The sequence below is a fragment of the Sprattus sprattus genome (assembly GCF_963457725.1).
Source record: "Sprattus sprattus genome assembly, chromosome: 2".
Taxonomy (NCBI): domain Eukaryota; kingdom Metazoa; phylum Chordata; class Actinopteri; order Clupeiformes; family Clupeidae; genus Sprattus; species Sprattus sprattus.
Genome location: NC_137921.1, coordinates 34,003,560 through 34,028,593, shown reverse-complemented (window position 1 = coordinate 34,028,593; position 25,034 = coordinate 34,003,560). Strand labels below are relative to the sequence as shown.

Genomic DNA, 25,034 nt, shown 5'->3' with positions numbered 1-25,034 from the left:
TTCGCAATGCATCGCAATAATTCAAGTATCGCGATGCATCGTGATAGAATCGCATCGTGGCATGTGAATCGTGATACGAATCGAATCGTGACTTCTTTGGCAATACCCACCCCTAATTAGGAGCTAAGCATTTTGCAGTGTAAAGTATGGCAATGTTGGCATCCGTAGGAGCGTCACGGACGCTGCAAAGCCTAAGCAGGCTACTAATCTGAATGGTTCACTCATTTTTTTCCCCTCACTAGTGTCAGGTGTGATAAAGTGGGCGTGTAACTGCCAGCTCAGAGCATTCACTGTCTGTGTCATCTCTGTGTGGCCTTGACTGTGTCATAGCGTCATCACTGTCTAGAGAGTGGCATTGTTATATGCTGAGTGTGCCATCAACAGAGGCAGTTTTACCAAATATAGCCAGAGCCAGAGATAGTGGAAGCAGAGGAGGACATAAACAATGGACACAAAGTAGCAACTACTACTTCAGACTTCCTTAAAAACAATATGCAGCTTGTCGACACCCTATTGAGATAGCTAGTGGAGGCCGGCTTCGCTGTGGAGGCTACCACTTCCTGTTAATGCAGAGGAGGGGGGGGGGGGGGGGAATCCTACTTCCTGGCAGCTGGAGCAGAGCGATAGGAAATTCCTGTCTGTGAGCTAAACTCAGTAAAGCACCACGTGCCACCTCCAGCGGGTCGGGTCGGCTGGCAGGGAGGGGCGCTGCCGCAGGGAGGCCCGTGGGCTGGGGAGAAAAAGCAGCGGTGGAGGCTAAGGGAGTTGCCTTTGGAGGAGCTACACACTAAAGAAGAAGAAAGAATCAATCACAAACAGAGCATGGAGGAGGAGAGAGGAATTTTAAGACCTTAAAAAAAATATATATATATATATATATACATATATATATATATATATATCGCTCTCTTACTCTGCAGCAGGGAGTAACCCCTTTTTTTGCATTTAACCCTTTGCCCCCCCACCCCCCCACCCAATTTACAAAAAAAAAAAAAAGAAGAAGAACAGTGGCTTTGCACAAGTATTGAAGCACGTCTTCATAACCATATACAGACTGATCTGCTCCAAGGTTCCATTACACTGTGGTGCCCCTATAGCAAAATAAAATAACGCTGGTGAACTTGAGTGAAGAGAAGGCACTAGCCGTGTAAGACCTTACATGTGGAGTTGATCTGAGGTTGAACCAGAGGAACCAGTTTGTGTGGTGCAAGGGCTGGCCCTGTGTGTGTGTGTGTGTGTGTGTGTGTGTGTGTGTGTGTGGTGCAAGGGCTGGCCCTGTGTGAAGTTACCTTCAGTCTGTTTATAAAACAAAGCTTGATGGCGGTTTGAAGAAAAAAAAACACACACATTTGTTCATCTGCAAGGTATGTTGCACGTTGCAAAAGTTGTGTCTTAGGCCCCCTTGCTGTGCCATAAACACGTTTCTTAAACCTTAAGCTCAGATTTAGGTTGATTTCCATTGCTGAGTCATAACACAATCTCACAACTGACCGGTGAGATGATAGTTTAAGGAGAAATTAGATCGATTTCCCCCTAGAATTAGACAAATATTACATCCATCACACAGAGGACAGGCTCGTAGGCCATGTATTTATAATTACATCACATCACACAGAGGCCTATGTCATTTTTTTAGGACTACTTTGACTGTGTGAATTCAATGCTACATAAATGCTACAAATATAGACAGTGTGGACAACAATAACTGTGGGATGGTTTCTCTTCTCACGTAGAAATGCAGAATGCAAAAAGCGCATTCTTTTTCACCATGCGTACACCACACGCCATTGTGAATGTTGATTTATGGGCCATTTGATTTTGTGACATTCAAACAAAAACCACCTTCGCTTAGGCTGCTAGATGATTTGAGGATGTATATTGCTATCTAATATCGATTCCTAATGAACAGATTGTGAGTACGACGACAGTAACAGCTATATTCTTTATTTGTTTAAGAAACAATCTTTTTGTTAGTAGGAGGATGTTATGTTGATCATATTAATAGCCCATAAAGGCTAATAAACGCATATTGATATTTAGCGGCTCCAACTCTCCGTCACATACACCTCTCTCGAGAACTATGTAATGCTTTATGGCACCACCTCACGCAAGAACAACTAGACCCTTCTGCAAATTTTAAGAGGAAGCTTGTGCAGTATTCTGTGTATGGACATTGTGGCAAAGGCGACAAAGAAACTGAGGAAGACATTGTTTGGAGGAAGCAAGAAAGACAAAGAAAGAGTGACCATGCAAGAGACCGAAAAAGAGTCAGTCTCAGAGTTGCTTTTACTCATTGTCGAGGGCTAAAAGTTACAAAGGGATTCCAGTTGGATGCCGAGTTGGCCTTTTTTGAGTTTGACTAGTCAGTAATAACTTATTAGCCGTCTTGCTATGTCTTGTGTTGTGTTTTCCATCATAAACATACCTGCCAATGTTGAAAGAATGCAACGAAGCCTGTAATCGTATTGGCGTCATCCCTGTCTCATGGTGTCTCAACATTTTATTCAATGATACATACAGCACACTCAAACACGTAGAAAACGATGTTTATGAACTGAAAATGCAAGCAGTATTTGAGGAAAACTAAAATGTTTCATTTTTTGATTATGTTCGTGTTCATCACCGATGAAATCTATGCAGTCATATTTGTGTAAAATCATGTTTTATTACTCTACCGCGTTGGTCTACAAGATTCTTTGGCCTTTACCGTTGTCTTTACCGGAAAGCAATAGCCTAGTGGTCTTAACAGCGATTCATGTGCCACTGTAATTCTGTAACTGGCTTTCCATCGTAAAGGTTGAGGGGCCTGAGCTCTCCCCCAGTGACTCTGTGGAGCCATCACCGTCGCTGGCGTCTGAGCTCGCTGGGAAAAGCTGAAGCGGCTCTGCTCTGGGCTGGTTTCACAGCCTGTTTCTCGACCGCAGGCAAGGGGAAGCAGGCGCAGGCCTGTAATAGAGCCAGTGGACTAGCCTGCCAAGGGGACAATGACTCTGCTGACGGAGGGGAAAATTGTTTCTCCGTAACCACGGCGAGGCCCAGAGCGTCTACATGCTCTCTGGTCCTTTCATCTGATTTCACTTGGGCATGCAAGGGTAAATGGGGGGGGGGGGGAACCACCCACAAAGACAAGGCACTGGGCTGTCCACTGCAGCATTGTGCTTCAGTTTCAAAAATGATTGCCACACATTCTCCTCACAACACATTACTTGCATCACAAGACTGCTTTAGCCTATTACCTATTTATATCCTTAATACAAAGTGCTCCTCGTGTAAAAAAAAATAGTTGGTGGATTAAATCATAGATCCCTCAGAGGCTCCAGGGCAAAAGAGCCCATGACTGCTGCAGGACAACATTAAGGGCTACAGGCTAGCATGGCCATGGTGGCTTTGTCTGTGCACGGACACTGCAAACGGCAGCCCTGAAGTGGACCAGTCACTACAACAACTACAATACACATCAACAGAGTAGAGCTGGGTTTCGATTAAAATTTCAAGAATCGATTCGATTCCGATCTTTAAGTTTCAGAATCGATTTTTTCCGATTTTTTCCGGTTTTCTCAGATTCCATCCGATTCCATCCGATTTCGATCTGATTTCCGATTCCATCCGATTTCGATTCGATCCGGGGGTTAATGTTATTAAAAATGAAAAATGTATTTGAACCGTTTCCTTCACTTCATGACTGTGTAGAGAAGCAACATATTAAAAATAGTATTATATCAATATTAAACAGCAAATCTTACAAGTATTGGTAGTTACTGATGGCTGGAAGCCTGATGAAAACGTTAAGGGTCAATCTACCTTCAAGAAAGATAATTCAGGACAATAAATGGAGGACATCATTGAGGTGACTATATCTGCAACAGTGGATTCCTACTGGGACACCAACCAGTGCATTATTATTATGCTTGAAAAAATAAATAAATAAATAAAATCGAAAAAAAAAATGTTTAAATCGATCTTTGGACGTACAAATCGATAATCGGTCATTAATATGCGAATCGATTAAAAATCGGAAAATCGACACAGCTCTACAACAGAGTAGGCTAAACCACACAACAAAACCTGGGCCACACTAGACAGTCCAGCCCAATTAACTTGGTTATAGTTTGCCGGTTATGACATGTTTGAGATCTTAAGTCACGCAGTTTTGCATAGAAAGTCTATCTTTATTTGTGTTTTAACTGTAAACAGGTGAATCAAAGACACCCAAATTGTCCATATGGTTGTTTTCTGTTATGGTGATTGCTCTATGTCCAGTCAGGGTGGGGGTTTCTTTTAAATATATATACAGCCGCGGAAAAAATTAAGAGACCACTTCAAAATTATCAGTTTCTCTGGTTTTACTATTTATTGGTATGTGTTAAAGTAAAATGTACATTTTTGTTTTATTCTATAACCTACTGGCAACATTCCTACCAAATTTCAAATTAAAATATTGTCATTTAGATCATTTATTTGCAGAAAAATGACAATTGGTCAAAATAGCAAAAAATATGCAGTGTCTTCAGATCTCGAATAATGCAAAGAAAACAAGCTTATATTCATTTTTAAACTACACAATACTAATGCTTTAACTTAGGAAGAGTTCAGAAATCAATATTTGGTGGAATAACCTTGATTTAAAATCCCAACTTTCATGTGTCTTGGCATGCTCTCCACCAGTCTTTCACATTGCCGTTGGGTGACTTTATGCTACTCCTGGCGCAAGAATTCAAGCAGCTCGGCTTCTTTTCATGGCTTGTGACCATCCATCTTCCTCTTGATCACATTTCAGAGGTTTTTTATGGGATTCAGGTCTCGAAATTGGGCTGGCCCATGACAGGGTCCTGATCTGGTGGTACTCCATCCACACCTTTACTGGCCTGGCTGTGTGGCATGGAGCATTGCCCTGCTGGAAAAAACATTTCTCAGAGTTGGGGAACATTGTCAGAGCAAAAGGAAGCAAGTTTTTCTTCCGGGACAACGTTGTACTTTGCCTGGCTGAGGTTTGTAAAAGACCATAAGGATTGAAAAAAGCGGACTGGAGGGTCTTCTAGTTCGTCTTCTCTGATGAGTCCTCAGCCAGGCAAAGTACAACGTTGTCCCGGAAGAAAAACTTGCTTCCTTTTGCTCTGACAATGTTCCCCAACTCTGAGAAGTGTTTTTTCCAGCAGGGCAATGCTCCATGCCACACAGCCAGGCCAGTAAAGGTGTGGATGGAGTACCACCAGATCAGGACCCTGTCATGGCCAGCCCAATTTCGAGACCTGAATCCCATAAAAAAACTCTGAAATGTGATCAAGAGGAAGATGGATGGTCACAGGCCATGAAAAGAAGCCGAGCTGCTTGAATTCTTGCGCCAGCAGTAGCATAAAGTCACCCAACGGCAATGTGAAAGACTGGTGGAGAGCATGCCAAGACACATGAAAGTTGTGATTTTAAAGCAAGGTTATTCCACCAAATATTGATTTCTGAACTCTTCCTAAGTTAAAGCATTAGTATTGTGTAGTTTAAAATGAATATGAGCTTGTTTTCTTTGCATTATTCGAGATCTGAAGACACTGCATCTTTTTTGCTATTTTGACCAATTGTCATTTTTCTGCAAATAAATGATCTAAATGACAATATTTGTATTTGAAATTTGGTAGGAATGTTGCCAGTAGGTTATAGAATAAAACAAAAATGTACATTTTACTTTAGCACATACCAATAAATAGTAAAACCAGAGAAACTGATAATTTTGAAGTGGTCTCTTAATTTTTTCCGCAGCTGTATATATATATATATATATATATATATATATATATATATATATCTCAATTTTTTTTTTTAAATCATGTATATGTGGATAAATAACTGTCTGAATTATATTTTTTTCAATAAAAATTAAAAAAATTAAAAAAATACCGCCATGATTTAGGACAGGCTGATCCGCAGTCAAACAATGTCCTTAATGCGAACCAGACTTCACTTATCAGGGCAATTGCGCATGAGAGTCCTACTTCAAAAGGGGGAAGTGATTTTCTGAGGGTACAATGGCTACTAAACTCAAAGAGAGAGCCTCTTTTTTTTCTCCGCTGGCGAGCAGGAGATGATCATGATCGCTTATGAAAAATACAAGATCATAATCATTGCAAAATACAAAACCGCCACAAGAGCAAGAAAATAAGCAGTTTATGGGGGGGATATCTATGTACATGTATATATTACGACAAGGGTGGGTAGAGGAATCGTTAAGTAATCGCAAGGTTGCTAGTTCGATACCCCTCACCTCCTTACCAAGTGTAGTTTAACATTTCCTTGTACCGTATTTTCCGCACTTTAGGGCGCACTGGATTATAATGCGCACTGTCAATGAATGGTCTATTTTCGATCTGTTTTCATATATAAAGCGCACCGGACTATAGGCGCATTAGGCGAAACAAAACAGTCAGTCAGTCAAACTTTATTAAACGTGTTCACAATAAATCTCAACATTGTTCAAACGTTAATGAGCGTATTCACAATAACTCCCAACCTTGTAACACGTAAAAAAAAAAAAAAAAAACTGTCGGATACCGCTAAATCAAACGTTAGCGTAATTTACAATAACTCAAAATGTTGTAGGTCTTAACTGAAGCTCTGCTAACGCTTAGACCAAAAATCCAATGAAACACATACTAGCTAGCTACCCTCACTGCTAATAAGTATAACGTTAGCATGCTAGTTTGCCTCCAGTCTCTTGGCTCTTTCACTGCCGTTTTATGTAAGGTCAGCCATTCTAAATAGGTTCTATACGTGTAATACATTCCCTATTTAATGGATAGAGAGAAACGCTCCCAGCATTACTCCATAGCAAATGACTAGTTGTCATTTCAAGCTTGCTGGAGAAGGCACTTCCAACACCAGCTAAGAAAGCAACAGTGGTCTGAAGCAATGTACTGTTCGAGTGTTTATGTAAAGTACGGTAGCCGTAATGCTGCAAGCGGTTCCGCTCTGTAGTTTACCAAAGTCGTACTAAAACATTTTGACAGAGCGCCGTGTACCAAACAAAATTGCTTCGAGGTCAGTAAGCACAACAGAATGAATCCATATAAAAGGCGCTCCGGATTATAAGGCGCACTGTCGTTTTTTGAGAAAATGAAAGGCTTAGTGCGCCTTATAGTCCAGAATAAAAGTCGCTTTGATTAAAAGCCTCTGCTAAATGACTAAAATGTAAATGTTTTAATAAGAAATTCAATAATGATATGCTATGGTTACTTAGAACATATAATAATAATAATATAATTATGAGTGCTTTGTTCTCTGCATCGCCGACACTGGAAAAATGTACCACTGGCAAAAAAATGCAAGAAAGTCAATGCTCAGCTGTGGTGTTTTCAATAAATGGTTAGAGAAGGTCTTGTAAATAAATGATTCCTTGTCGGCTGAATCGGTTGCGCTCGCAAGAACATCATATTGGAATAACGGATCTTGGCGATCGCGAATAACTCTTTCCCTATGAAACGCTAATCTAACTAATATCGCTCCTTGGTCAATGGAATCTCTTCTTTTCCCAGGGGTGTGGCAAGCTTATCCAGCTTCACTTAAATTAGCCTGCGCTGAAGCAGGTTCAAGTTTATTGATGTGTTGCTATTAGGGGTGTAAATCTCTCATGACAAAAACGATTCGATTCGTATCTCGATACATGGGCACGATACGATACAAGAAAAGATGCATGTTGATAAAAAACCATTCAGTACGATACGATACGATTCGATGCGATGCGATGCCGTTCAATTATTGAAAACACTAAAAGTCAGACATCCCAACCTGCAAAAAAATCATTTCAGGGAGGTATTCCCCCCCTAGGCCTACATATTTCTGTTGTGGTCCCTAAAAGCATAATATCATTATATAGGCTATAGTCCTATGCAATTCTTTGTTAATTATGTTTAAATATGTAGATTACTTTTACTATTTATTATATGCTGCTAATACTTTCCTATTTATGTAAACTGCTTTTATTTGTATTCCATTGCAACTTTAAACAAGTCTAAGGAGCTTGTTGTTTTCATGTAGCCCTGGCAACTAGCTGGCATGAATAATATGCACATGAAATGAAACTTCAACATGTCTTTTACAGTAATTTAACCCACCATGGGCAATGCTGAAATCACAGATAGTTCAGCGTGCAAGACGGTCATTGTGATTTACTTTTATAAGACAGGGGTACACCTTTGTATAGTCTGTTGTAAATTGTCTTATATTTTCTTTTTAGGGGGCACTCTCCCTGTGCCATGGTGCCCCTGTTCCTAGATACACTGAACTAATTAATTTGGTTCGGGAGAGGAGATAAAAGCCCGCCATCACTAAAAATTGATTGGTTGACTTACCGAAACAGGCCAATCAGGATGCTCCTGAGGCACACACGCACACTGCCTCGTTACACACACACGCACAGTCTCTTAGGTCCCTCTCCCTCTCTGCCGTGCGCGCGCTACACAGATGCTAATGAGGTTTGGAGCACGTCTGTCTCGTGTGCGCGGTCTTGCTCGCTTGCTCTTGGTGCCGAGAGATTTTAAGTAACTTGCGTGCATCAGGGAGTCGTTATCAATATGTGGGAGACTCCCGGAACTTCCGGGATACTTGGGATGTCTGCACTGCCATTTGCACTGTTCATACAGTGCTTATATTAAATGTTAGGACATCAAGATGGCTCGGTCTCGGAATCATGACTATAAATGTTAAACATAATTGTTAATGATACAAAAATTCTCCTATTTATTATTTTATAATTATTTAAATCCGAGTATGTCTGTAGAAACACGCAATCAACAACGATGTACCTTCCTTGGCTGAAGTAGCTAGCATAGCATCGGCCATTGAAAATGAATAGTGTAGCTAGCATAGCATTGTTGAGAGTTGTAATCTGTCATTCTCTCCAGGTTCTCTCAGGCGTTAATAGTGAGAATACAGCCTGATTGGTTTATGCTATGCGGGCTTTGGCCAATGACAAGCTGACATTGTTCTGACTGAGATAAAAATGCAACAGGCCAGCGAGTGTTTTGTGTTTAAAAAAAAAAAAACGGAGGGACAAACGCTTGTGAACCGATTCATAACTTTTCAATCGGGCAAAGACCGGTTGATGACATTTTAAAACCGATACGGGACTTCACGCATAGATGTAGTCGTATCTTACACGCTAAAAACGGATATAGATACGTATCGGTTATTTTTTACACCCCTAGTTGCTATGGTGATTTAGCCAAAATTGTTTCGACGAACTGAAGAGAGGGACTTATATTAACTCATCCTGTACAAAAAGGGAAGGAAACCCGGTCTTTGTATTTCATATACATGTGATATCACCATTCAGAGTTTTTTTTGGTTCATAGCACCCAGTCTACTGAGATTAACATTTTTTAATTAAAACACATTTATAATAAATATAATAATGAAATATACTGATTGGTTGGTTTTGTTTTGGGGGGGGGGGGAGAATTGTCTTGAGTTGGACTAGCCTAAAAAAAATATTTTGCAAGCCCTGCAGTGTGCGATGATTCTGTGGTTTGAACCACATCCACGTGACGAAACTCAAAATAAAGCTGATGGGTAAGAAAGTTCTATGAATGCCTTAGAGCGCTGGGAAGAGTGCACTGGGCAGAGAGCAGAGGGCGCTGGGCAGAGAGCAGAGGGCGCTGGGCAGAGAGCAGAGGGCGCTGGGCAGAGAGCAGAGGGCGCTGGGCAGAGGGCGCTGGGCAGAGGGCGCTGGGCAGAGAGCAGAGGGCGCTGGGCAAAGAACAGAGGGCGCTGGGCAGAGAGCGCTGGGCAGAGAGCAGAGGGCGCTGGGCAGAGAGCGCTGGGCAGAGAGCAGAGGGCACTGGGCAGGGACTGTGCTGCCTGCCATTAATTAATCATGATATGAGACTGCACTGACAGCAGACAGCCTACGCAAATCCTTGGAGACAATACATTTCTGCTAAATGTGATTGTGCAACAAAAAACAATGTGCATGTGCTTTACAGAATATAAGTGGGACAACGAAATCATTGTCATGCTGATAGACAACATGCTGATTCTGAGTTGCCATTTGCATTTCAGATCTGAAGCAGGAACATCTGGTTAGATGTGAAATAGTTTAGAAGACACGGAAAGACGTAATTTGTCCTCTGAAGATCTACACAGTGCAAACAAACACCCAAGTATAAACAAACACAACACAGCTCTAAAGCATCCTTGCACTTTCATCCAGGCAGAGGCTGCTAAATTCCTACATCACCCTAAATCTGACGCTTATCTGAAGAAATCCTGAATGCCCTTTTAAATTATTTACATGAGAACAACACCTCTGTGTGTCTGCACCTCTGTTCATATTGAGGGCAGTGGGTAGTAAAGAGAACACTGTGGTTAGGACATGAGCCCTTGAAGCCCACCAGTCTGGGGCTAGCCATGTGGGCAGAGCAGAGAGTGTTTGTGGGCCTTATGGCCTTCCACAAACAAACACCAGACTGCCAAAATAGTCACAGAACTGCCAATAGTGAAAAAAATTAGTTTGTATGTGGGGGAAGCACATCAAGGGACCTTTGTTCCACATACATGCTCACTGATGGAGAAATCTAATAAAGTCCCCGATGGATCCATGAGTGCTGCCTTGCTAATTAGATAAAAGACATTTTAAGGCTGAAGGAGGCCATCAATTTCAGCTAAAGTTGCTAATGGGATGGGCAAATGTGCTATCCTACATGAACTGCAAAGCACAGATCTCCCAACATTTGTCATTTTGTGGTTGTGGTCATCTTTGTTTAGATGTTTTGGAGACATGAGACCATAAAAATAATTTCCCAACACACTGCAATTTGTCAATAGTGGAGGAGCTAGCAGTTTGCTTCTTATTTCACTTGAACACTTTCTATTTTCTTAGTTTCTTCATACAACTTTAGAATATGAACATCACGACTGTCCTCATATCAAAAGGCCCATATGCAGCTTTCTGGTTAAGTTAAAAACCTTTCATGTTCAATGCTACCACTCACTGATGACGATCACACAGACCTCACAGCATACCTCACAGCATAAAAATATTGTAACATAACAATGACTCAAAGCTCATGCTGCTTGAGTACTCATAGCAGAGTCAGAATCAGTGTCTCACCTCCAACACAGGTCCTGCCCCAAGGATGGTTCTCTCTACACCACTAGCATAGCCTTTTTGACTCAACGCTGTCAGACAGTGGATGAGGAAATTAGTGCTCTGGGTTTTCCCAGAACCACTCTCTCCAGAGATGACGATGCATTGGTTCATGCGCTTGCGCAACATGGCATAGTAGGTCACGTCGGCGATGGCGAAGATGTGGGGCTCTAGCTTTCCCAGCTGATGGTTCTCATACATCTTAACATACTTGGGGTTGTAGATGGGCAGGAACTTAAAGGGGTTGATTGCAATGAGGATGCTTCCAGCATAGGTGTAGATCTTTTTCTTGTGGAAACGGTTGCGCAAGTTTTCCAAGATGGTGTCCTCGTTCAGGGCAGGAAGGTTGCAGAGGTCATCAAAGTCCTTATGGGGAGGGGGCAGGAAGCCTCGGGCCACCAGTCGCTGGGCCTCCCGCTCTTGAGAGAGGGCCGGGAGGTGCACGTAGCGGACGGTGCCATCTCGGTTCCGCTCCTGCAGCAGGAAGTAGAAGCCCTCGCTCTGGAGATGCTGATCCTGAGCCTTACGGGGCCAGAGCAAAACCCGATGAACAGGGAGGTCCGTGGCCTCTAGCACCCATTCCTCTCCACCGCACTCCTTCACCTCGGCCAAGACGTAGCTCTTCGACGTGTCCAGGCCCAGTTCGGCGGACACATCTTGTATGACTGTGGCTGCTGTGGAATCCTTGGTGACCTTGATGGTGCAGCAAGTGTCCGTCTCCCCTGGGATCCGTGGGTAGACCTGGAGAACGTAGGATCTTCCATCTTGGCTAGCTGCCCCATTTTCATCCATGACACTCATTCTGGCACTGGGAGAACAGGCTCAGCATGCCTCATGGCCTTCACATACACCATCTAGCACCTACAAGGACACAACAGATGAACACTGATTAACACACTTGCACCCATTCAAATGGGTTTTTATGAGATGCCCAGTTCATAATGACTTTATTTTGAGCTTCTTCATACTAAGCGTAATAGCTGAAATAGTGATCCATGTCAGACAGAATGTCTCACTAAACTGAGCAAATTATCTAAATGTAATTAGACTGTTATAATCGATAAAATATAAGAAAATTCATTCCAATTTTCCCCCTAAGAATATCTTCCCAAAACACACAAGGAAATCTATTCTTAGATGACCCACTTGTGCAACCTTCCCTGAATATTTATGAACTTCAGATTGATGTTGGTTTTGGAAAACTGCTGAAATGCAATATGCAGCAAAGCAAAAAAAGGAATGAGAGGTCTGGGATTTAAGACGAAGCTGGAGGTTAACAGTCAGCAGTTACTGCTGGGGTTTCTGAGATTTCTGGAAAAGCTTAAGTCGGTAAATAAACATGCCTTTAAATTTGTAGTCCTTTTTGCAGCGGGAATGACTGCTAGGGTTATTTCCAAATGTCATCCAAAATATGTCCCATAAGCATGGCAGACACATTCTACTGCAACCTTACACTTCCATCAAGTCTAATTGTGAGATTGCTAGAGTGAGTCACGCAGGAAACTGTGGTTAAAGTGCCATACACACAAGTAGCCAAGTTATCATACACAATTATATCTGCATCATAGATAATAATGTTTCAAAAGCCTTTATAGAAGCCTTTAACGCAAGGCAAGATATTTCTAATTCAAAACAGATACCTTACTGTTAAGACTTACACAAAAGATAAACTGCCATAATATGGCAACAAGTGATAAAGCAAATAAGTACCTTCTGCTTATCTGCATAGCATAAAATGGTCACATAAGACTAACTAATAATAACTAGGCCCAAGCCTATGCTGACTGCATCATTGGCATGCAAACACAAATTCTCTCCAACAGGTAGACCCTTGCTGATGAGTAAGCCTACTGAAAGGTGGGGATTAGTGTATCATTCTGAAGGAAACGCTACATGGATGAATACATCCTCAATAATTGAAAAGGCAGGCTGTATTGAGATAGATTGAGTGACGCAAAAGGGGAACCCTGCATTGTGACCTTCCCATTTCTCTGAACATAAAGAATAGATAAAGCAGAGAGAGAGAGAGAGAGACACACACAATTATGAGGACCGCTGCACTTCCAAGCAAGCCAAGATTTTCCAAGAACCTCTGGATTATTACATTCCATCCTGGATAGATGCCACTGTGATATCGCTGGCCAAATGACTGAAACATTAAGGCCGTTGTTTGGGCTGCAAACTGAAGGATATAAGTGATTTCCTGAGGAAAGTCCAGCTAACGCTCGCTAAGCTTTGTAACCAATTGGAAGAAATTTGATTACCGTAAAAAGTACAGAGGCTTTACATCAGAAATACAAATGTACACTACAAATACCTCAGTATAAAACCAAATGAATGGACATACAATCACACTGCGAAGAGCAGCATTTCAAACAGCTAAGAGTCCCTTACATTATCTGAAAGCCATCTTAGGTTCCTATAGAAACCTCACTATCTCTAGTTTGACAGGACCTCAAGCCCTAAAACTCTACTTGGTCCTTTAAACCTTCTGAAGGGTTTTCATGAGTGACTCGTTACTTCAAGTAAAAAATCAAGTATTAACCCACAACATTCAAAATGATTACACCCTTTACCCTGATCTCCTGCTCATCACCTGCCATTCATTGATATCCTCCAATTTCTACCATTAAAACATTCAAAGTCCTTAGGCTGAAGCATGCATACAGAAAAGGGTTATAGACCTGTCCCCCTCTCACACTAACACAATCAGAGAGAATCTAAACCATTCTATTATGCCATGGAACTGAATAGAAAACAGCTTTAGGCCAACCGACAAGTTTATGCAAATTCCTGACACTTTGGGACAGCCCCTCGGAAGATCCTGGTGGGATCATCACCTTTTTTCCCCCACCGCAAATTCAGTCACTTTTGGCTGCAACAATTTCAACAAACCCTTAATGGTGACTACTATACAATACTCCTAATTGCCCCTGATGTGCAGTGTGCCATCAGTGTAAATGTAAAATGTATATACATCCTTGTAAGTCATTTTGGATAAAAGCGTCTGCTAAATGAATAAATGTAAATGTCTTGAAAAAGTCAAAATATTTGAAAAGGCCTTATCAATAGGCTGCAAAACTGCATTTGGCTTGTTAAGTCAGAGACTACCATATGCCAACTTTAGTTAATCAATAGTTGGCAAGAGGCATCAAAGATAAGATGCTATGCTGACGCTAGGGACGGGAATCGGCAGGGACCTCCCGATACGTTACCATCACAGTACTTAGGTGGCGATTCAATATGTATTGCGATTCTGTGGGTATTGCGATTTTGCAAGTGAACGATTTCTTGCAATTTCTTTTGGTTATAATTTTTTTTTAACTGGACCATTGGAAACACTTGAATCATACATTCAATTACAACACAGTCTAATTCACTTTGAGCTTTCCAAGTTTAATTTCAAGTTTGAATTCCTAAATCTTAACATTAACTTAATGACTGCAGGGCAGCCAATAGAGAAAATAAATACAAATGTGCCCTTTTATTGTATAGCCCCTGTAAACTGCACACAAACTGACAGATTAAGAAATGAATGCCACTTAGGCTACTTTTAAACAATAAATAAAAGGTAGCCTACATTAAATAGAATCAGTACAAGTTTTCTTAAAATAAGGGCTGTCAATAGATTTTAAATCATATTGAAATTCATGATTATAAATTTATCGGGATTAAAAGTTTGCTTTTCTTTTCAAGACTACATCTTATAAATTAACGAGTAATCACTTCAGACAGCGTGTATTTTAGACACTGTTGTTTAATTGTATTTTTTTTCATGCTCTCTCGCTGTCATACGAGGAATGTATGCAAGACACAATGGTGTCCCTCTAGGGGTAAGCAATTCGAATCACCTCAGTCAGCCCACCATCTTCAACTACCGGCAACCCAAACTGCTACAGAGTTGGCCAACGTTCTTCCAGACTTGCGATTTAAACTGTTGAGGTGCAGCATGAATTTCGGAACTTACGTCTGACATGTTTGCAGTCCAACATGTTAGCCTTTGTATTCCTACCTAGTTACTATGTGTGAAGCTGAGCTGCTAGCTGTAAGGAACTCACAAATAGAATGCATTGTGCAATATGTAGGATTATAAGCGGCAACAATTTTTTTCCCACCTTATATACAATAATTAAAAGCAGGCTAGACAAAAAAAATAATCAAAAAATAAATACATTTAAATCGATTTTTGAGGAAGCGTGGCGATTAAAAAAATCGTCACACACAAGAATCGCGATTTGTAACTAAATCGATTTTTTCCCCCATCCCTAGCAGACGCGTTTGACATTCATCCTCGTGAAACTGGCCACAAATGCAATCCTATTTTTCTCTGGTCCTCAAACCTAACAACAACAAAAAACCTTAAAGACTACGGTGATAAGGAGTGGGGAGCGCTGTCCATTTTGAAATGAGCAATAATGCTGTCTATTTAAAGACCTCTCGCCGACTTATTGACCACCCTGTACAGTTAATGGCTTTCACATTAAATAATGCATTAGTCATACCTGGGTACGCACAACTGCCACGGATAAACAGCTGAGACTCAAGCAGACACACCTCTGGATGACACAGGAATGGACAGGAAGTGAATGAGCCATTACCCAAAGAAACAGGAACGAATGAAGGGCATTGCTCATTTACGTCACACAGGCCACTGTAGACAGCGACTCAGAAGAAACCCACAAAGCAGTCATCAGATGGTTCAAGGGCACACCAGAGACAAAAGCCCCAGACTTGCCTTGGACAACCACTGATATGCGACATTACAGGTAGTTCAGCTCCACAGACGACCCTCAGACTATATTAGACCAGAGCAGGTACTGGTTTTCTCTCTCCCTGCAAACAGAGGATGCAGAGCCCATTGAGGTGTCAGTTCACTGCAACACTGGGAGAGAGAGAAGAGGGGTGCTGCCTGGACCCAATCCCAGCTCATTCTCTCCCAGGAACAAAAGGCGCTCCCCTCCCCAGAGTGCTAAATCAGCCTGGGGTCCTCAATGGAGTGCACATGCAACAGGGGCCAGGCTCTGAATGAGGAGGCCATACTCACATGAATGAGTGAAACAGAAACACCTACATTTAGGACTTTAATGTTTTCTGCAGATGCCGTGGCCAGAACCATGTGAAAAGAGCATCTGCTCCATTCCTTTTTCTGTGCAGAAATGGCAAGAGAATTAGGGAACTTCCAGTGTTATACTGAGCCCTCGCTCACGTCAGCAGTGATAAGAATACAATACAAAAGACAGTTTAGAAACGGCTCATACCATAAACCTATGATCTGCCTATAAGCATGAGTCATATCAGTCAGGTTTGTAACTTGTGATAAATTGCTTTCACAGAGTTTGAGACCACACACACACACTGCATAAGTAGGGATGCACGATATTGAATTTTAGCCGATATCCGATATGCCGATATTTACAAGCTCTTTTTGGCCGATTGCCAATGCCGATACCGATATATACACCTCAGCTTTTTAATTATTGAAAAGTCTCTCCTGTACTATAATTAATCTGCTATTATGCTAGGGTATTGCTGTAAATACAGGACATTACAGACTTGATTTGTATCATTTTAGAAATAGACATTCACTCATGAAACTGAAATGGTTTCAAATATGGCAGATTTATTTATATTTTCACGTCACAATTTTCATACTTGAACAGTACCTCCTTAAACTTGAACAACTACACTCTGGAAATGCAGCTTGGCTTACTTGGCAAGCTAACGTTGGTTAACTGACTTACAGTTTAATAACGTCCCTTCTAGGATTTCTAGGCTAATCTATGTAACGTTATTGCCAAGTTAGCTGTATAAATTTCATCTATGAAAAAGTAAGCCATGTACAGATAGCGTGGGCTCGTGACATAATGTTTCACATCGCGTCAAATGAGGCATCATCAACTTCTCTGGGGTCACGTAGCATGCTTTGCTAACTTCTCAAGCTTACCTTGGTTAACTGACTTACAGTTTAATAACGCCCCTTCTAGGATTTCTAGACTAATCTGTGTAACGTTATTGCCAAGTTAGCTGTATAAATTCCATAAATGCAAAAGTGAGCCATGTACAGATAGCGTGGGCTTGTGACATAACGTTTCACATCCCGTGAAATGAGGCATCATCAACTTCTCTGGTGTCACGTAGCATGCAAGCTAACAAGCTAGTGTTGTCTAGCTAACTCCGTAACTTATTAACGTCTATTACAGGACAGGTAATGTTGTAAAGCGTGGCACGCGGGTGGTCTTCATCTATGCATGCAACCTATGTTATGGCCAAGATGCATCTCCTCCTCCTTCTCCTGAAAAGTTTTCTGACAAATAGGCATCGTCATCATCCTCTGATACTGTGAAGTAGGCTACTGCCACACAGCCGACGCTCATAACCATTTGCTTCGCGTGCGCATAATTTACACGTCACCTTATCGGCCAGGTATATCGGCAGAAATGTTTCATATCTGCAGATACCGATAATTAAGTTTTGAAGCCGATATCTGCCGATACCGATGTCTTGCCGATATTATCGTGCATCCCTATGCATAAGTGAATTAGATCTCACTTAAAACAAAAATACCCACATTAAAAAATAGGAGAAGAATAGAAATCACATGAAAAGGATACTAGAATGATGTATTCAGTAACACCCAGGCCATATACTGTCCATCTGTGGTTGGACAATGGGTTCATAATGCATCTAAGGGTTCGATGGTTGTGCTAATTGACAAAAAGCAACATAAACACAGAGTTCAACACGACCTGCCACAGAACATGTGATCGTTAAACACTTTGTAATTTCTGCTCTAGTCGGAGTTCAGCACCAATTTTAGCACAGCTCAATAAAACATTCTTTGTGTAATTTACACAGCAGGTCAGTAATCCAACAGAGCTGGCTGCAAACCCAAAGCCAGCCCCCCGCAGACATACATGTGGCCCCACTCCAGTAATGCTCTCCAGATGCCAAGCCCCCAACCCCCCCCCCTCTCAGGGTGTCTGTCGTTCAAGTACGCCTGGCCAATACACGTAGGGGCCAACTATCAGGGTTGATCACTAATGGACGCCCTCAAAATCACTACTAGCATACCCGGCTGTAAACAATCAAATCATGGCAAGTCCCATAGATATTTCCAGGCATTGATATTTCCAGGCTGTTTGGAGATACATGGCCATCTTTTCGTTTTTCTTTTTCTTCTTCTTCTTATTCAGGCTCAAACCACTTTAAATGGATTTCATGAAATCACAACTCCCAACATGTGGTTTTCATGCTAATCTCATGCAAATACCTCTTTGCCAGAGACAGGCATGGTCAATACAACAAACCCTCAGGAGGCCCTGCCGTCGTTGAGCAGGGAAAAAATATGGTCTTCATAAGCCTGATGGGCTGAAACCTAAAACTCCAAACTGAGTGCATTCGTAGAAAACTACCAGAGAGGCTTCTGGGAGATGCCAACCAGCATCCTCTACTTTGTGGCTATGACCATAAACCAAAAGATTGAGAGAGCCCTCATCTTACGTCAGCATAAGATGATCAGCACAGACCTGTTCCACATGTGTGTTGCAGCAGATGCTGCCTCAGAAACAAACTGAGAAAATTACAAATTAAAAAAAAACATGGTGGACTTTTCTAGACATTGCAGCTACGTATACGCAAAACTCAGGAAGAGGCTGAAGGGAAGTAGGCAGGACAGAAGGAATATTGTGAATGGGCTCTGATGTGGGTCTCTTTTTGAAAACACTTCCCAAACACACAAGGACATTCTGGCAGCAGAGCAGCTGCCATAAAACACTTCCATGCTGAAATCAAGCGCTCCCCTTTCCTACTTCCGTCTCCACAGACAATAACACTTCTCTCACAAGAGGAATTATAAGATCAGGTATAAAAATTTGGCTGCCTTCATTGCTTCATGTGTTTACCTGGCATTTATTGACAGAGAAACAAGAGACAAGCAAGCCATGATAAGAGGCTTATCTGATCCTTTGTTGAAATCCTCTCATCCTGTTAGGCTTTGCCATGGCTACTCACCATGCAGTATTTCTGGGTTGTGTTTGGGTGCCTGCTGCATTGATGTACTAAGATGTGTGCATAAGCACATTAGGGTGCTTAACACAGCCTTTCAAATCACAGATTTTCTGACTGTGGTTTTGGATTTAGAATTTGTTTGATTTTTAAAAATGTGTCAGCCACACATCAAAATATAAATAAAGGATGGAGTAAAAAAAAAAAAAAAAAAAACACTGCATTAACCATCCATCATCTCAGCTTAAAATCACATCATAATTTGGCATTCATCAGTTCGGTGTTTTGGGAGGTTTATAAAAAAAATTATATCATGGGTGGTAAGCTCTTTTTTTTCTCCCTTCATTTGGTCACTTGGCGACACTCTTATGGCAACATTTACTGTGCCACAGAAATGGACAGCGAGCATGGTCCTGCCCTCTGAGTCACTGTGGTTTCACCAGCCAACGTATTCATCAGGAATAGCTCGTTAGCGAGACGCCCTGCCCCAGCAAGTCAAACTGTTGATCCCATATGCCAGCTACTTACCAGTGTCACCACTTCAGCTCTCTTATGCTGTGACAGCTAACATAACTGGAAACGAAGGGAGATCAAATAATGGTGTATCCTCTAGCCTATTTTACTCTTCGCTACGTGCAGTTTATATAGGCTAAAGCTTGAAAACATGGCCATCTCCTAGAGCCTATTTACAGTCGGTGACCTCATACTGCCCTTACAACTGCACTTATCATTAAACAGACACACCACCACACAGCTACTAAAAGTAGCCCTTTCCAGATTCATTTCTGGCACATCACATTCAATATCCCTAACAGACAACCGTAGAGAATGGACTTCATTCACAGGGAGAGAGGCCGATAGAATGCAGGGCTTGCAAAATCGCTTGCCCGATGTCCGGGAACAATCAGGTTGTCCTATCGGGCTACCAAAATGTAACACCCTGTCCGACAGGCCATCAGAAACGATCCCCTCCTTTATTCCCCTTTTCTTTTCTTCTGACTTGCTATTTGGAGACAAAACTTTGATCAGCAAACGAACAAGTTGTTGACCATCTAATCCAAATATCTTAAAGTGCATTGAAATATAAAAAATATAAAATATTTAGTGAAAAACAGATAGACAGTAGGCAAAGAATCTAAGGATGAGCATAATGTTTTCTAAACCTGATTGTTCAAATCCTTGATTGTGATTGGCTAAAATCCGTTGTAAAATCCAGCATTACCTTACAATTGGACCTGATTACATTCCATATTACTGCGCAGCGAATGGCAAGGCATTCATATAGCGCATTTCATACCCAGTGTTCCATCTGGCTGTTGCGTTGCTTCAAGGGTTGCGTGGCAACGATTTATTTAGGAACTATAATTTTTAGTGGCGGAAGAATGACGGTTTATCATTAAACTATTGTTTCTTAAATTGAATTGTCTTTATTTATGAAACCATATCAATTATGTGTAGTAACAGGTTTAGAAAAGCAATAAGCCCCGCGAGTCCGTGCTTTGCGCTGATTTTAGAACAGGTAAGGGGGTTTAACGGCACTCCGCTTCGCGTCGTGCCTAACAACTCCCTTACCTGTTCTAAAATCAGCGCAAAGCACGGCCTCTTGGGGCTTATTGCTTAAATACGCTATTTCAACTGAATGACAAGGAGAACATCTGTATAGCCTGTAATGCATAGGCCTTTTATTTGCTTTAGTTGTTTGCGTTTACATTTGTGTGACTTGATGTGTTATTGGGGGATGGGCACCACAATGGCCACTAGCAAACCCCAAAAGAAGAATGGTTAGTATACATTAATTGTGGAACTGGGTAAAATGCATAATGATATTCAGGATGATTATAAATGTAGCCTAAATGTTTTTTACTGCTTTCTCAAACATCTAGCTTTCTATAAAACCAAATGGTCTTCTTTTATTTCGTCTAGTCCAAGTCATTTCGGCAAGCAACATCAGAAGAATGCCCGTCCAAAGGGCTAGTATGGATTTCTAAATTTTGCGAACAGTGGAATGGGTGAGTCTACGAGTGGACAAGCTCCACTGGCCTGGCCACAGAGGATGGAGGGGGTGTTTCACACAGTCCTGCGTAAACATCAAGTCATTCTGTCCAAACCCAGCAAGCCAGACAGGGCACTTCCTGTATGAGGTCAGCGGCTCAGTCAGGCAGGAGGGAGAGAAGGACTGAAAACTAGCACACAGCCTCTCTGACCTCTGGTCCTGAGAGAGCAAGCATATGCACCCGTTCCTAAAGTTGCTGCTAAGGACCCATGTCACCATACAGGTTCTTCTCTCCTCTCAAACACCTAACTGAACTAATAAGACAGTATTAGGTCATTAATAAGATGAATAAGGTGTGCCGTTTGCTTTCTGGTGGACACAAGTACAAGGGTGAGGACTCTCTTCCTAAAATAATGTAGACCAAAGACATGAACAGATGAGATGTTACCATACTTTGACAGCCATGATAACAAGTTGTGCTTTCCAAGCAACCTTTAATAGCCAAATGAAACATGTCTGCTGTCTGTCATGAATGTTGAAACTTTATGTTAAACTTGTTGGGGGTGATGAAAGCCCAATAAAAGACAACTTTTTAAAGGGTAGTCTTGCATTTTGGAACACACTGTAATTATGGATATTTATAAACTCTAACAGTCTCCGTCTGCCCACAGCGACGGCACAGAACTGCCAGGACAGCTGAGCAGCACATGCACACATTCCAAAACCACCCGCTGTTTGGTGTTACAACTTAAACAATTTCCATACTCTGGTGCTGAACTCACGTCATCAAGCAACCCGCACTACATAATCTTTTGTCCCCCTCTTCTTCTCTCCCCACAGAACGACACACCCATATGCATTCCTGTCAGACGGCTTCAGAGCTCCTTTTGGATTATAGAGCAATACCACAAGCCCAGTAGTGCCATTTCCACCTGGCCAACCTGCACACCGAAGTGCCCATGAAAGAGAATACTGAGCAATGATTTTGCGCAGATATAAACTCAAGTGGAGCATCATGTGTGACTCTTGCAGAAAAAATAAAGCGATACCTGAAGCAAGTCAATGGTCAGTTAAATATTTTCATAATTATGCATTCAGAAAGTGTAATACTGTTAAGACAAACACTTTCACGGTTTCCATTTTTTTTTGCTATGGAGCTTAAGGTGAATGGCTCAGGTGTAAATGCACTGCCCTCATTTTACCGCACACAGCATCTGAAATACAAAGATCCCCATGAAAAAAAACGACTACCTTATAAGCCTGAGCTGGTCAGTCACAATGAAAACAAGGCAGAGAAATGTTAGATCTTTAAAGCTATTCTTACGTTCTGTGTCCAAGCCACCATATAAATACAACAACTACTATACAACGATACCTTGCAAAGGAGCAAGGGTTGTTTCCCTGGTCTGCAGAATTATGTTTCCCCGCGGAGGCAACAATATCAAGGGGATTCATTAGACCGTGTCTATGCCCTCTACTACGCTGCAGTCTCTAACGCTCACAATGAACGGCCATGCTCGTGTCCATTGATGCTTTTCGGAAATTTGAATCGTCTTACCTGCCTCCCGATTGATGAGATTTTTCTCCTCTTTTCTTGATTTCCTCCATTCTAGCGCTCCAGAACGGTTAAACCAATTAGTTCTCTACAACTCAAAAACGACCACTCCTCCAGCGCCTTTCTCCTCCCACGTTTCCAATCTCCTCTATTCGCTACCATATAGGATGTGAGCTGAATGCCATATGGTTCCTCTCCGAGGATGAAAAGGGGCTGCTAGTAGGCTGAGAGGCCCCTATGTACTGTGTTATTGCGCTTATCGATCAAACTCCCACAATCAGTTTAGATCGGCAGCTTCAAATTCATTCAAATTGAGGGAAGGTTCGCTGTTTGTCGCAACACCTTGATATGCTTTCAGAATATCGCAAGTTAATATGTACTCGATAGTATAACATTAATTTGAAGTGTCTATCCCAAATACCAGCGTTTATGGCATCCAGTGTGCCTATGTGTGTTGTAAAGCAGATTTGTGTTATTTCTACTGGAGAATGCTTTGCTCCATTTAGCTAAAACACCAAGCAAAGCCGCAGCGCATGCAAAGGCCAACATTTCTTTCTCCCATTTCCATTCACTTCTTTCAGACTACATGATGCGTTTTTTCCATGGCTGCGATGCTGGGACATTACTCATGTACAAAAAGAAGGGATTTAGGTCAGTTAGGGAAGACATTGTATGTGTGAAGCGAGGTCTCTCGTTAGACAACTCCACTGGATGATGCAAAAAGATTGTGTTAATCTTTCAAAAGCAGACAGTGTTTATATCAACGAGAGAATCCTGTCAGGTAACTAATGCCTCATAACTCAACAACACAAAGTGAGACGTATAACTGCAGCTGCTGGAGAATCCTTGGCTGTTAGCTAATTTGCAACAAGTTGCAAGCTCTCCCTTCACATCACAATAGCTAACATTAGCTAGCCAGACAGCTACCGATTGTCTGGATGACATTATATTCAAACGAATAAACGTTGCCCCTCACAAACCAGTATACAAGTATGGTATTTCGGCAGTCCACTTTAATCCTACATCTGATCATTGATTAAGTAAATTAAACAAACTCAGTTATGTCACATGGAAGGGAAAAGAACGAATAAGGCGCAATTGAAAATTCAACCAAGCCGTGGTACAACGTTAAAGCTGGCTATCTATTCTAGTGATAGGTTTGAAACAAAATAGGCCAATCAATGTTAGCCCATGGCAAGAAAAAAAAAATCTAAGTTAGCTTAATTCGACCTGTAATATGACATTGGCATACTGCATCATTCATAACAGCTGAGTTAACTTATATTTGCATCCTCCGGAACAAAATATGAGCAACTAACGTTAGACTAGAGCAATAACTCAAAAATAAACTTTATAATCCTTAATTTAATAAAGCCGACCTAGCAAACAAGTAAGCTACATAGCCAGATAAGTGAATTTGTTTTGTTGTGAAATCTTCCACGTTTGTCGTCCGTTGGTTACATTTAGCGTTAAATTAGCTTTACCTGTAATAAAACGAACTGACACCACAGACAAAAAAGTTATCAACGTCACTATTGTTACTGCTAACTAGTAGTATCAATCAATTAACTAGACATAGCTATCAACAGTATCAGTAATCACTCTGCCCGTAGTCTCCTAGCCAAATGGCTAACATAAGGCAACGTTAGCAAGTTACGATTAATATTATTTCCACATCATAGGACAAAAGAACTCCCACGAACACCATCGTGAACTTACCTCATCAAGTTACTCTGTAGAAAGTGTAGAATCTTATGCGTTCATTCCTGTCTCGTGTTCAATTTCACAGCTCTTACGAGACTGAAAACAAAGCTTTGTCGTTACAGAGCAGTTCGCCTTGTCTGCGATTCGTAAACCAAGTTCCACAATCAACTAAGGCCAGTTTGTTGTGCGGCTAATCTCTAGCTAGCTTGTTCAATAAGTTACTAATTGTCTTTTGCCAAACCGGTTAGGTTTACCAAGTATATACTTTTAAACCTAGCTGCAAACAATAGCTACCTTATAAACAACACTGAAATCAGTCGGCAGACATCGAATACTCTTCTATAAATTCACATAAAGCAACACCCGCATCCTATATGACGGAACCCAGTCTACTCTCCTGGCTAGTGTACTTCCTCTCTCCAGAGAGCAGGCTTTCTGGTTCGTTGTGAAGAAAAAAAGTTCAGCGAAAAGCCGCAAGTCCAGTTTTAATTCATTGCGCCTTTGAGACTCGATAATGTCGTGTCGCTCAGCGCCCCCAACAGTACGGAGAGTATCGAGCAGGCAAGTGCATTAACATCCGTGAAATTAAGTTTGTTTAGCGAGTTCAGTCAGCAGGGATTTTGTATGAATATTATGGAGGCCTAGTT

The 25,034-nt window shown here is 41.6% G+C and overlaps 1 protein-coding gene across 1 annotated transcript in view; it reads right to left on the bottom strand.

Annotated features, from left to right (window-relative positions):
• Nucleotides 1–24,558, bottom strand: part of LOC308382066 (myosin IXB) — a 62,200-nt gene extending 37,642 nt beyond the window's left edge. The window contains exons 1-2 of the mRNA XM_080859748.1: nt 24,403–24,558; nt 11,096–11,992 (exon numbers count right to left, since the gene is read on the bottom strand). Coding sequence (XP_080715874.1) covers nt 11,096–11,932 — 837 coding nt within the window. The 5' untranslated portion in view covers nt 11,933–11,992; nt 24,403–24,558. The remainder of the gene's footprint in view (nt 1–11,095; nt 11,993–24,402) is intronic.
• Between the last annotated feature and the right edge of the window lie 476 nt (nt 24,559–25,034).